This window comes from Sitophilus oryzae, unplaced genomic scaffold, assembly GCF_002938485.1.
Source record: "Sitophilus oryzae breed Bouriz unplaced genomic scaffold, Soryzae_2.0 scaffold_177_pilon_pilon, whole genome shotgun sequence".
NCBI classification, from domain to species: Eukaryota; Metazoa; Arthropoda; class Insecta; order Coleoptera; family Curculionidae; genus Sitophilus; species Sitophilus oryzae.
In genome coordinates, this window is record NW_022146479.1 from 6,270,874 (window position 1) to 6,285,680 (window position 14,807).

The 14,807-nt window shown below is 32.6% G+C and overlaps 1 protein-coding gene across 2 annotated transcripts in view; it reads left to right on the forward strand.

Annotated features, from left to right (window-relative positions):
* Positions 1-14,807, forward strand: part of LOC115882449 (plexin-A4) — a 275,684-nt gene that overhangs the window by 46,548 nt on the left and 214,329 nt on the right. For both annotated transcript variants that reach the window (XM_030900515.1, XM_030900514.1), the window contains exon 2: positions 2,771-3,915. In XM_030900515.1, the coding sequence (XP_030756375.1) occupies positions 2,815-3,915 (1,101 nt within the window). In that variant the 5' untranslated portion in view covers positions 2,771-2,814. The remainder of the gene's footprint in view (positions 1-2,770; positions 3,916-14,807) is intronic.

The window sequence follows — 14,807 nt, forward strand, 5'->3', positions numbered from 1 at the left end:
TTCCTTTAGCCGTCATTTCGTTCCCGTGGACATTATTAAGACGATCGTCATGGATTTTGGCTGCTTAATTTCATTTTAAGGGTACGGCCGTTTTTCTTTCCCATTTTATACGCTTTTTATTTTTAAACTGCCTGCCTTATTTGAAATGATATAAATAATGCTATACCACAAAGCATATACAATTTAGTTTTATTTCAGATGCTTTTATATTTTTCAAATTCAAGAAGAATGTAATAGCATTTGTCAGTACATTATTTCTAGTATTATACTTGCATTGCAAACTACTATATTGTAATCGTAAAAATGTTAAATTAAAATGATATCATAGAAATTGAAAGCGCCTTATTAATATTGAACGCCACCACCGAATAATGAATTAACTGGTCTTTCTCATATAGGAAACATTCCAAAACACTTAAGATAAATTAAAATATTCTGAAGCAATTGGTAGTATCTCGAGGAAAGCTAAAATTAAATCAGAAACACATTAAATAATACATTAAGTAACATTGCCTTGTTATTCTTGGACAGTTATTGTCATTACAGTATTTATTTACCTTTAAGTCCACATTCGTCGTTCAATTATTCCCTTATTGAGTAAATTTCCATATTACTTTGTTGTGTTGAGTTGTGTTATATTTATAATAAAATTAGAAAGGGGGGGAACCAATTAGAGCACATACAAAAATCTTTAATTATAATTAAAGTTTAAAATTATTCTAATTATGTAACCTATAATTTAATGTCATTATAATTGGAACTATCATTAATATCAGGGGGATTTCAGTTTGCCTTAAGAGACAGACAAGAGACTATTAAAATATAAATAAAACAAGAGAGCTTTTATAATAGTATAAAGAATTTATCACAATGACCTTCTCTAAATGGATAAATCATTTCTAAAGAAATTATTAATTGCTTAATTAGATAATTAAGCAAATTTAAACAGATATTAGTTTACTATAACTGTATAAACCTAAACTTTTTTATTATTAATAATAAATAAAATAATACAACAAAAAAATATTAAACATAAAAAAAGTGAACATAAAACCTTATTAAATTAGGTGACTTTGAGTTAACAACTAGAATAATCACCCGACAGTACATTTAGTTTGCCAGGCAATGAGCTCAAACTGACGAATAAGAATTTTTATTTTCTCCTCCAGTTTTATCTTAATGTGCTCTTGCAGCATATTTTCGTGTCATCTGGTGGTGGACAGTAGTTTTTGATTTATCATCCATTAGAGGCATTTTATTATCTTGCAAGCGACTTAGCAGCACAAGAAATGGTCTGGGACAACCAACCCGTTATAAATTTTCATGAATTTTATTTAATTTTCATTTAATTATGGACCGTTGTTGTATCGAAAGGTTGTAATTTGATAAATTATCGATAGAAAGCAATTAAGATACGTATTGAAAGGTAACAAGCCGTCTCTTATTGGAAAAGTAATGGCGGTCGTTATTTTAAATAGATTTTTTAAGTTAACCGATAAGGAAAATAAAACTGTAGTTATCGATAAAAATAGAGATATGCCCACGCCGGACCGCAGTGATTTTCTTTCTTCGTTTGTTGTCTTTCAGATATAAATCAATAAATATTCTAAACTTCTAAAGTAAACAAATATCGCGTTTAATTAAGCGTTTCTTCTTACATTAGCAATATTCAAATTTTTGAGAATATCCACTTAACTTACCTAGCGTCATTTTTATTGTAATAATATATAAATTAAACGATTTAATAGAAATTAGAGTTACGTTCTTACAAAACACAATGACAAATTACTAGGACTATGATTCCGTCTGAAAATAAATGATCTAAATGGAAAATGTGTATGCATTTAAAAAATATTGTTATTTTAAGTTAATATTGTCATTAAGATGGGAAAATGATATAGTGCCATTACAACTACTATTATTCGTTTTTTAAAGAAACAGTAAAAATGTTTTAAACGAGATCGTTGGGAGTAATGAAATTTTTAATGGATGTTTGTAAAAGCAAACCGCATATTACGAATTGCATTTAAATTGTGTAATAGTCGATTTCATACGATGTTGAAAACGGCATTTGTGGAAGAAACGTCAGAGAATAGTCGTATCGTTATAGAGAAATTATCAAAAAGAATTAAATAAAGTTTTAAAATATTTTTTTTTTAAACATTTTGGTACAAATGTTAAAAATAACGGTTTGTAAGTTTGGCTGGTGACTACACTTAACACATGCCACTCCTACACTCTGTTTTTAGAATACCACTATCTTAAAATTTTCGTCAGGAACGTAATCAGTTGAGTAACTGTTAAAAACAATGTACGTGATTTGTCGAAAAAGGAATTTACAGTATATTTATTGAAAATTGGCATCGTGTAATATTCAATAGTGGCTTTGTTAGTGTAATATTATTTGTCAAAATCGAGGTATCTTTCTTTTTGATATTTTTTTCCTATTTTCTTGTAAAGAAATATTAAAAAATAGATAAAGTAAAAGTTTTTGAAGCTCTAATGGGGATATATTTATTTATTATACAGTCATGTTTGTGTTTACATTAAATAAGCATAGAATATTATCGCAGATTATTATTATTTTATCATCCAAACGATTGTATATATTTAATATCACACGAATGCTGTTTTTGTCATTGGATGAAATAATTGCATGAAGTTCAGGTGAAAGATTTAGAGCTTATTATATAATCATATTGCATCTGCTTCTGTAGACATAACTAACTAGTTAATGAGAATATTCTAACATGTTTTCTCTCTTTTTTAGAATCCAGATGACGTGAAGCTAAGACAGTTGGTGTCACCGCAACGATGCGGTCGTCGCTGGCCTACATCCTGGCAACAATCGCTTTTGTTGTCGCCGTACCATCCGACATCATCCGCACCTTCTCGGACAAGAAAGTTCAAACCTTCAATCACCTGGTTGTGGATAAGAATACTGGAAGAGTGTACATCGGCGCCGTCAACAGGTTATACCAACTGTCACCTGACCTCGACCTGGTAGTGGTCGAAGAAACCGGTCCAAAAGAAGACTCAGAAGATTGCTCGGTACTAGAATGTAACAACGCGCAAAACAAGAAACTCACCGACAATATAAATAAGGCTTTAGTTATCGATTACACTACAACGAGACTGATAGCGTGCGGCAGTTTATTCCAAGGCATTTGCTCGGTGAGGAATTTGCAAAATATATCCGATGGCACTCAAGAGATCCGAGAAGCTGTCGTGGCAAACAACGCAACGGCTTCGACGGTGGCTTTCATCGCACCAGGTCCTCCAAATCCTCCGGTATCTCAAGTTATGTACGTGGGTGTAACGTTTACATTGGGATCTCCTTACCGTTCTGAAGTTCCTGCAGTCAGTTCACGATCTTTGGACAAAGATAAGATGTTTACCATAGCCCAAACCGCTGTCACAACAGGGACCAGAATGTTTGTCAATTCCTTAGCTAGAGAACGATATCCCATCACCTATGTTTACGGTTTTTCATCAGACGGTTTCAGTTACTTCCTAACCACCCAAATGCAGCACACTTCATCAAGCCAATTCATCAGCAAACTAGTCCGAGTTTGCCACGATGACGAAAATTATTATTCGTACACTGAAATACCCATCGATTGTTCATCCAGTGACGGACAAAAGTACAACTTAATTCAAGCAGCTTACGTAGGCAAAGCCGGTTCTGATCTCGCTTCTGACCTGGGTATCACAGCTCAAGATGACGTACTTTTTGCCGTTTTTAGTGAAAGTGACCCAGTGACTGCTAACAAACCATCAAACCACTCAGCGCTGTGCGTCTACTCCCTGAAGGCCATCAGAAGAAAGTTCATGCAGAACATCAAACACTGCTTCAGCGGTAACGGTCAAAGAGGCTTAGACTTCATCTCTCCCAGTCATCCCTGCATTCCAACGGTAAGTCATCACCAACTTCACAGATTCATTAAATCATTTATTTCTGCTAAGTTTTTATGTACATCTGCATTCTGTCTTCTATTGGATGGATGTCGTCTGTCGAGAACTTTCCTGACACGTTTGTCAGATACATGATGAACGTTCGATATAACACTTTTCTCTCGAATGGACCATCATCTACCACATTGAAGCAGACATAATATTATCGTTTATTTCAGAATTTTATTTTCTTCGGCTACACACTTTTTAATATGAATAGAGAAAACATATTTCACATCTACCTTTCCAAGGTATAAAGTTAATCTTCTTGAAAATTCAACAAAAAAGTTACAGCCGTAACATAATAGACCAATTTGGATCATAGAATTTAATCTAAGCTTCACGTATAACCATTATTAGGGAAAAGACTGCCCTTTTGAAAGATTTTGTTGCCATGGTAGCTTGAGTAAGTAATCTATTCAGGATAAAAATGGGAAATTTCTGTAGTAAAAGAAACTTTGCTGCATTTTGTATAAATTATTAAGGCTAATTCTACATGAGTATCGAACTAAAAGCTGCAATTTTCATTTAAATCTCCACTATTGTTTTAATAATATTTTCAAGTACATATGCACAACAGATTTTCTTTTAATTTCTAATGAGTATCAAAATATTTTCCACGTTTAATTTCTCCTGCTGCTTAGCAGTACTTTATTTTTTTTCACTATTTATAGGAAGAAAATCTAGATAAATAAAGGAAACATTTTTAGAAAATACTGAGAGTAAAATTTGAACAGAAAGAAGCAATTAATCATATTTAACTGAACCTATAATATAATCATGTTTAAATGAACCTATAAAACCATATAAAAATACAGAATTGTGGATGAAAAGGCTGTGAAATTTAAAGATAAAACTGAAGCAAATTGAAAATTAAATACAAGAATACAATGAGATAATAACGTATGAAATGATGAAATGAAAAAAGAAAGTGAAAAAAAAATCAATTGGCTAATAATTGAAGACTTAATATTTTATTGTGCCTGTTAATATTTTAAATTATTTTAAAAAATTATATTTTACTACAACAGGATGGACAAAAAGTACCCGAATTTTAAAAGATAAAATGTTACACTTTTCTGTTTGCTACGTGTTTTATTTACGGAATGAATTCACTTTTCGAGGTCATCAGATTTTCGGAGAAAGTTGAATATTTACCGTTTTTGTCGGAAAAAATCGCTCATAAATATTATTCGTATTTCATTTAGTATTCAGGTGAGCGGGCAATTCTGAATTTCTATTGTGCTTCTTTTCTTTTTCTTTATTACCGATCTCCATACATTTAATCTATTTATCAAATGAATTGCACTATCTCTTTCGCCATGAATCAGTTTTATGTTGTGGAAAGGCGAATGGATCTATCTTGGATGAGTAATCTAAGCTGTCTTCGCAATCACTTTTTCTAAATTAATTACTCCAGATAAAATAATTATTTTACAACAAACAGGATGTATATATATTTATTTACAGCAAATATATCCAGAAAATATTATCTATTTTAGTTGCTATTGTTTTCTAATAATTATTAATGTATTTTATTATTTCTAAATTTACATTGAAAAATTTCTTATCTTTACTTAGGTCATAGTATACCTAAATATAGGTTTTCATATTTTCATTTTCCCAACATTCTAACTTCATATTTTATATAAACGTTCTTGTTCTGCTTGTATCTGAAGTATCCGGAAATCCTATTTGCTACTATGTTTCCGATTTTAGTCTTATTTATACAAAAGGAAAAGCAGATTGCTGGTTCTTTTGTAACCGATATTTTATATTGTATTAAACGGTGGGATATTTATTTTATGTTGTTGACGTAAATTTTTATCTGTCAAATCCGTTTGGGTTTTCGCGATGAAAGCAAACACTTAAAAATGTCGGGAAGCATTTTCATTTTCGATAAGTCCCATGGGAAAATCTAAAGCGAGGCCATTATTTCATTCGTGGCGCTTTTCTGTGACATTGTTAAAGTAGAAAACAGTGTGCGGATCTCTCAAGATGCCCGTCTTCGTTTACATTCAGTCAATGTTTTCAATTTAGTTAAAGAGTTGTAAAATACATTGTTACAATTTGTTAAAACCGTCGAAAATGTGCAGCGAAAATAAGCTTTACTGATCACCATCAGCAATTATGTTCAGTTTTATGTGTTTCCTTTTTATTATTATTTTTGTTTCAAGCTTTGACTAAAAAGACTAAGGAAGGAACATATCACAAAACTAAGGTAAAGCGTGATGGGGACCTAATATATCCGACTTAAATCCCGATTATAATCCGATAGATTCAATAATTCGTTGTTTTCTTTTACGCTGTCAATAAATATGAATTGATGTGAGAAACTATTAAAGATTATACTTTTATTTTTCAAATACGGAATAGGAAAGAATGACAATTCAAACACTGCTTTGAAACGTAAAATACAAAACATGTTTGTACGTGCTTATGAGAAAATATAAAAATGAAGACCTATGTAGCCGTCAATTTTTAAATAAAATGCTTATTCTTAATATGAGCATTCTTTGCAGGATTTAGTTAATCTCGTCTGGATCTCGACATCTTCGGTATCTTCTCGATCTCGACAAGTTAATTTTCGTCCCGGCCTTGAATCTCCAATCATATTTCTTGTTTTTTTTACTGTTTCGTAATAAAAGATAAGCGATGTTAATACTCATTATGCCTTTGTAGAGATATCAAAAATTGTAAACAGAAAGAAACAACATATTTTTATGTTTAAACTACCATCAGATATTTTCTTCGAATTAAAAAGAATATAATTAAATATTATAATATTATTTATAAACTGAGACCAAATTTTTTCAGTTTGCAATTATAATATTTATAATTAATTGCATATATCCTATAGTTTTTTAGATTTTTTCCTATACTTGTAGTATAAAGGAGGGCGCGCCATCCTTAAGACTGGAGCACTGCGCGCCCTCCTTAAGACAGAATTACTTGCCAAATTACATAGTTCTAGGTCAACGAAAAATACTTTTTGATTCCCTTGGGCGCGTTTTTGGGGCGTAAACGGCAGTATCTTTTTTACATTAACTTAGAAATTTGATTTTTTACAGCTTTAAGGAACTGTAGACTTTAGTATATGGTTTAAATTTTAACTCGATACCTCCACGCGTTCCCGAGATAAAGGGTCTTGTCAGGCAGACGGACGGATAGACAAAGTGATCCCATAAAGTGTTCCGTTTTCTCCTTTTGAGGTACGGAACCCTAAAAACGGCGTCACAATGGATTTTTAATTACAGTCGATATTCGAAAAATATAAATTTGTCAAAAAATAATATTTAAAATAAAAATAAATAATTATGAAAAAACTTTAAGGTAATATAAAACCTTGAATAATTATTATAAATAAACGTACATATTGAGGTGAAGGTATAAAATGTATTAAGGTGCGTTCACACCGGCTGCGCCGCGCAAAACATTTTTTTAACATGTACTTTTGAAGTGTATTTTTTTTAACGCGCACAAAAGTATATGTTAGAAAAATGATTTGCGCTGCGCGGCGCGGCGCAGCTGATGTGAACGCACCTTTACTATTAAATAATAACCCTGAAATGTGTGCTTTTAGGCATGTCCAGTCGTTAAAAGGTTCCAGATATTTGAATTTATTGAGATGTAATGCTGATTTAAATAGCATAACGCACTCCTATTACTCTATTATACCCTTATCCTGCTATATTTACGGTATCATCTGTCAGGACCCATTTTATATCACTCGTATACGCAGCTTTTAAATTTTAATTAAACAGATCTCAAATATATATCGGATGATTGGGGGAGAAACCAAAGGTATTTTTTGAGTTAGAGCGTAACCATTCAAACCTTTATTTAAAGCCGGGTCCACATATGTAGCACTCTATTGTATCAGGATCATGTATCACGTATCAAGAGCTTGTACCGTAAGTATGGACGTTTATTTGGGCTGTGTCGACTGAATATGCATATCGTGCCAAAGTAAGCGTCCATACTTATAAAATTCATACGTATCAGCTTACAAGCGTGCGTATCAGTGTATGTGGACGGTACAACAAATCACCTTGTATCGTCGTATCATGTTCATCAATTCTCATTTATATTATCAGGACGGAACCCTCGATGCCCCTTTGATGATCGGAGAAAAACCGCCCCAAGACGGGTCACGGCGTATCAAGTCAATTGTATCGTTCTACTGTATCAAAACACGTCCAAGGCCGGGTCCACATATGTAGCATCTTGGTGTATCATATCTCCGTCGCGTTGCACGAACATGTATCATGATCGCTAGTTTGGACGCCGAATTAACGCGATCATATGGTACACCTTTGTGATACTGTATCTGATACATGCCAATCCGAATTTTGGCGCGTATCTTAACACTGCGTATCGGATACACGTATCACGATCTGTCATTTGGACGTGTTTTAATACGGTATAACGATACAATTGACTTGATACGCCTTGACCCGTCTTGAGGCGGTTTTTCTCCGATCATCAAAGGGACATCGAGGGTTCCGTCCTGATAATATAAATGAGAATTAATGAACATGATACGACGATACAAGGTGATTTGTTGTGCCGTCCACATACACTGATACGCACGCTTGTACGCTGATACGTATGAATTTTATAAGTATGGACGCTTACTTTGGCACGATATGCATATTCAGTCGACACAGCCCAAATAAACGTCCATACTTACGATACAAGCTCTTGATACGTGATACATGATCCTGATACAATAGAGTGCTACATATGTGGACCCGGCTTAAATGACAGATCGTGATACGTGTATCCGATACGCAGTGTTAAGATACGCGCAAAAATTCGGATTGGCATCGATCAGATACGGTATCACAAAGGTGTACCATATGATCGCGTTAATTCTGCGTCCAAACTAGCGATCATCATACATGTTGGGGCAACGCGACGGAGATATGATACAGCAATTTGCTACATATGTGGACCCGGCCTAATATAAACTCACCTTGTGTGGCCAGTTTATAAAAAAGTTCACATTAGTTCTTAGCAAAATTTTTGAACCGAGAAAATAAATACAAAGTTCTTCCTTCAATCACCAATATGAATTTCACCTTCCTGATTAGTAGTATTTTCATTCTACACGTTCATTACACACGTTTCGTACGATACAAGAAAACGAAGAACGGGAAATAAATAAAGGATGCGATGACTGAATGAGTCGAAATTATATTTATTAACAAAAATATTTACGTTTATTTATAGAAGTTCACGGTCAGGGTCAAAATTCTTGATTTCGAAACTTTTGAACCTTTGTGCATCGATCGTGACCTGTATTTATATTTACACTCGTATTTCCGTTAAATTTGTAAAGTGTAAGCGAAATTTATACAATTCAGTTATAACTATACATCATTTTTTAAGTGTTTGAGTTGAGTAATTATTAAGAAAAATGTTTTAATATATTTTTTTTTGAAGTGATATTTCTTTACGCGCGCTGGGAGTAGAAATTCAAGGCCGTGACTCACGAGCTAGCGAGATGACATGCGAGACGAAAAGTGGTAAGCCAATGAGGTAGTTGAGATGGGTTTTTGGAGCGTTGGAGAACAGCTCGGGCCCTATGTGAGCCAACGGGCGACTGGAAATGCATGAAAACTCGTAAAATTAAACGTTTCGTGTCCTATGAAACCCCATCAATGATAATCAGTTTATATGTAACGGACGAAAAGTTCTAACCCTTCAAAACAGTTAAAAACATGTAGGTGGCGCCCCCTAGAAGTAGTAGTCATATTGACATCTATATAAATCAAATTTATCATGTCAAATATACACTCAGACACCAAGTTTCATCCAAATATCTAAGTTCAGAAATTATTTGGAAACAATCGAAATAGGAATATTTCTCGGAAACGAAGAATTTTAGGACGTAAGTTTATAGGAACTTATTTATTAAATACATATTTTTATCGGCATATTATGCTACCGATATTTCCAAATACAATTCGGACCACCCTGTATAACTTTGAAACGTAAATATAACGTCAATCTTATTTTAGGTATAACTGAAATTAACTACTGTTGCATTAATATTGTGAAATGAAGGATATATATATAATATTTATTTTAGTTATTACAAATTTATTGGAATTGCAGAAATATTCTAAATTTATAACAGTACGTAAATTCATAAAGCCTAATATTTCGCTAGGAAAACACATTCATTTCTGTTTGTCTTTTAAATCAAAAGCGAAATATTGCTATTTAAAATATAAAATGGGTGTATTTTTTATTTATACCTGCTTGCCATGACAGCGTATTTATTATAAATGTGTGTTTCATGCGTAAATATGATCCGAAATTGTCGTTCCCTTAAAAGAGAGTTTTAAATTATTTTTTGAGCAGGTTAATTTAATAACTATACAGATCAGTTTATTTCTCAAAAAAGATGAAACAAAAGTCCCGAAGGCAGAACACAGTTTTTGAGATAAAAGAGAAACTTTTTAAGGAAAAAAAGCAAGTTTGAGAGGTTGGCACTGGCTCTTACATCCGAGATGGCAATTCGAAACATAATACCTTTAACCAATTATTTCTTTTCGTCTGGAGACAAAAGTTTTTTGACTCCAGCCAGGTTTGTTTTCTTTTATTGCCTCGACCAAAACTTTCAAGTTTAGAAATTAGACTTATTAAAGGTGTTGTCAGTTTTTTCAGTTGGTTCCAACTTCAGCCAGCCAACTAACTAAATTAGAAAACCTGCTTCATGAAAATTACAAAACAATGTCACTCTCAAGGAAAAATACTTCGTTCCAATCAATATTTAGACTGGATAAATACATATTTTATGTAAAAAATATTGAATATATATAGAAATGTTTTTCATCGATAGGTTTCTAGCTTCTGAATAACGGTCTAGGTAAAGCATCTAGCTCATTTGCCAGCTCAGAATTAGAATTTAGAGTTAGTAACTCGCATTTTCATTGGAGGACACTGTCATATTTATTTCAAACCAATAATCAACGAGAATATTCGTATAATTTAATAAAATTACTGTAAATCACTATAAATAATGAATTGTTTGTAACTGAGCTGTAATTTATGTATTATTAATCCGGTAAATGATGGAGATAAACAATTGTGATTGATTAAAATTTTATTATAAGATGAAACTTTTGCTAACAACATTCTGAGAATTCGAATAATGACAAGTGACGTCTGTCTAAAAAAGACAACGACTTAGAGTGACAATTTGGCTATGTAAAATTTAGAGTGACAATTTTGAATACGCAAAAGAAATAGATAATGTTTTATGAGTTTACTGGTTGCCTAACAATTAACATTAATTTAAAAACAAATCCCTAACATCAATAATGAACAAAACATTTAAACAAAAACAGACTACAGGCCACACAAAACAAATTTTTGGTTAATAGCAGTTAGTAGCAGTCAGAGATATAGATGTAGTAGTATTCTGGTTTAATGGTGGCCATTTATATTATTTGTTTTATATAGATTTATCGTTTTTTATATAGATACAAAAAATAAGCATAATATAAACAATATATAATTCTAACAAATTAGTTATGATTAAAATCTGATGTAGCTGGTGAAGGAAGCGATTAAACGTTATAATAATATATAATAATGAAACGAATAATATAAATTAAACAAAAAAAAAGAGTTTGCAAGCTGAATATGCGGTAGACAAAGAAAATTTTAAGGATGAATGTCGTATATTACAAGCTAAAGCTTATCGAATTGGTCGTTGCAACGTGATACCAATAATATCTTTGATTTGGCCAGGGACACTCTCCCCAGAGTATTCTTTGGACTTGGCTTTTCAGATTATCACTTGTTCTCCTGCTCTCAGCAGTCCCAACACAAAATACGAAACATCGAGAGATTTGCCAAAACTTCCTCGAAATTCCTAAGTTTAGTTTGTCGCTTGTCAAATAGAGGGTGCCTGCTATTTATTATACGCTGAAGACGATTTAACTGCTTAAAATATTATTTGATGAGCAAATAATCTTTCTGGAAATATCTGGAATAGAATACGCGGCTTTTACAGAACCCATTTTTTTATAATATAATTTAGATATTATAATCGCAATAAATTAGATTAATGATATTGGGAGGAATAGATTCTTCTAAACTATTTTGGGCTTTTGAATTATTAATAATTTCTGTTATTACAATTTCTTTTTTCTTTTTAGCCCGACAGGAAAAAAAAACCTTGTACATAGTCTCGAATTTTTAAAATTACTGTTCTATAACATTTGTCACGCCATAGTATATATCTTAAATGAAATACCAAAACCTTGAGTTGTTTTTTGTCCTAATATGTGACTCTGGATGTGGTAAATTATTCTATATTATTCAGGAATTACAAACTAAAATATCTGACAATTTTTTAACAGGGAACATGGGATTAGAAAGTGCGTGATTGTTAATTTTTTTGTCGGACGAAAATACTTTTGTTCCTTACAATCTTGATAGAACAGTTGCTCAATATTATAAAACAATGGGAACACGAAAATGGGTTATAATAGTCAAGAGAACGTAAGATATTCCAGAATTATAGCTTTTATTTTAATATTAGATTATTTTATCTAGAAATAGCGAATTTAGTTTCAATTAATTAGATTGTAGGGGAGGGGGGAAGTTAATCACCACTACCTTATAGATCTACTGTGTTCCCGTTTCTTCAGTTATAACCAAAGATATTTAAACTCGGAATATCTTTGGTTATAACTCATCATAGAGTCTCAGAGCTTTGGAAAAAAGCCAGTATCTGAGACGGTTTAACAGAGATTAGTTCTCCATCCCCGAATTTATGGCACGAATGGTTGTAGTCTCGGTGCATTCAGTGACAGGTACTCTGGTGTCTCCCCATTTTTCCCACAGAATCTGCATTTGCTGTTGTTTATTGGCTTCAATTTACTGATGTATTAATTTAGGAGACAGTGTTCTGTTAAAAACCCCGTGACGATCCGAAGATTGTTCTTACTTAAAGAGTCCTAAGAAATTTCTTCTAGTGTCTTTGAAGGACTCCAGGTTACGGATAGAGTCTTCCAGATTCTTGAGTTCGGATTTAAGTTGGTTTCCATTTGGGAAACAACATGGTTCTAGTCCAGGTAGTGGAGTGTTTTTCTAGCTAGATCGTTTGTTTTTGCATTACCTTCGATCCTTTATGTGGGCTGGCACCCAGAGTAGGAGGACTTTATTTTCTTGGTCTAATTTGTTCAGCTTCTCGAGACTTTCTTGAGCAACTTCGAATTGATGGTGTGATACTGAGTTCATCGCTCTTATATTAAATTAAATACTTATTTTAAATTAAGACGAAAAGTAGGAAAATAAATGTTTTAAAATTATATTCCTCCCAAGTAGAAAATATTGTTATGTAATTTGAAATTAGAATAATAAAAAAGAATGCTACCCTACCTAAAGGAAAAGAAATGTAGCTGGAAATTTGTAGAAATTATTTAATAAAACTGCCAAGACTAAACAATTTATATATACGAGGAATTTTTCACGTGGCAAGGCAACATTAATATATAAAGACGGTTTCTATATGTGTGCTTCTTGGTGTTTCCTTTTGTGGGAAATTTCGTAGCTTCATTTCCAAGGAGAAACTATTAAGATAAAAATATTGGCCTAATATTCTTCTTTTTATTTGACGGTGTGTTTGGGAAAAACGGCCCCCGGATCGCACCTAATTCCAATTTACTTTTGTTGAAACTTTTCGTTCCGATGTACGGGCCCCTGAATTATTATGGGGCATTAGTTTAGAAAGTATTAATTAAAAGGGGTAAAATGGATGCAATCCGCCCCCGGGTACGAGGTGGGGCGAGAGGGAGCTTTGCATCGAACAAAGAAAATTTAAATTCCTTTGAAATTTCATTATAGACTTTAAGAATACCGGACTTGTTAAAAGTGTTTTTAATGGCACTGCGAAAACATTGGCTTTCCGCATTCTTCAAGGCAATACAAAGAAAATCTGTTATTGCCAAGAACAGTGATTGCTCCTCGAACCAATATTGTATCATTAGGTTATCAAAATTAAAATTTTTGCTTTTATAAATACAATATGAAATGAAGATCGCTGTCATTTTATATGTAAAAGTATATGGGGAATGTCATCGATCTTATTTCGACGCCGTTTATTTTTTAGATCATGCGGTATAATTAATATACACTCGAATATGCAAAAAGGTAGGCGGTGTGATGTTAGTAAATATAACAACTTTAATACGTAAACTCAGTTTTTTATAAACTTTAGTATTTGGCCTATTATACAGGGTTAATCGAAGAGTTGCTGGTTGCCCTGTTTTTAAAACACTCTGTGCAAGAATTTCGTGAGCACATTTTCCTAATACATTATTTTTCGGTCAGAATCAAGTCTCCTGAGCATTTTGGTTCCTGACTTATGTGAACACATGCCTTGGTTAAATTTTAAAATCAAAGTGAACTTACCATCGAGAATTTGCAATTATTTTACTTTTTGACGCTACTTTTTAATATGCCTTGGGTGACTATTTTCTTAATGTCATATATTAACGCCACATTAGATACTCCTGAATCTAAAAAAAGGGTAAAGATACAGTCTTCGATATAATAAACCTTAATAATAATAACAGAACTAACGATATTAAAGAAAACATAACTATAATACTTGAAAACATAAAAAAACTTGGGAAAAATAACCTAATACTGGAAACAAAAGATCATTTAATTACGCTGGTGCCACTTCGCAAGCAAAAAAATAAAACACTTTAAGTTTAACGAAAAAGAAAAATCCGTTGCGTTCTTTTTTGCATCGGAGCTGATTATCATAATTATTGTTGCGGATTCAGCCCTCGGACTAATACACCCCGCCCCCATTCTGACCT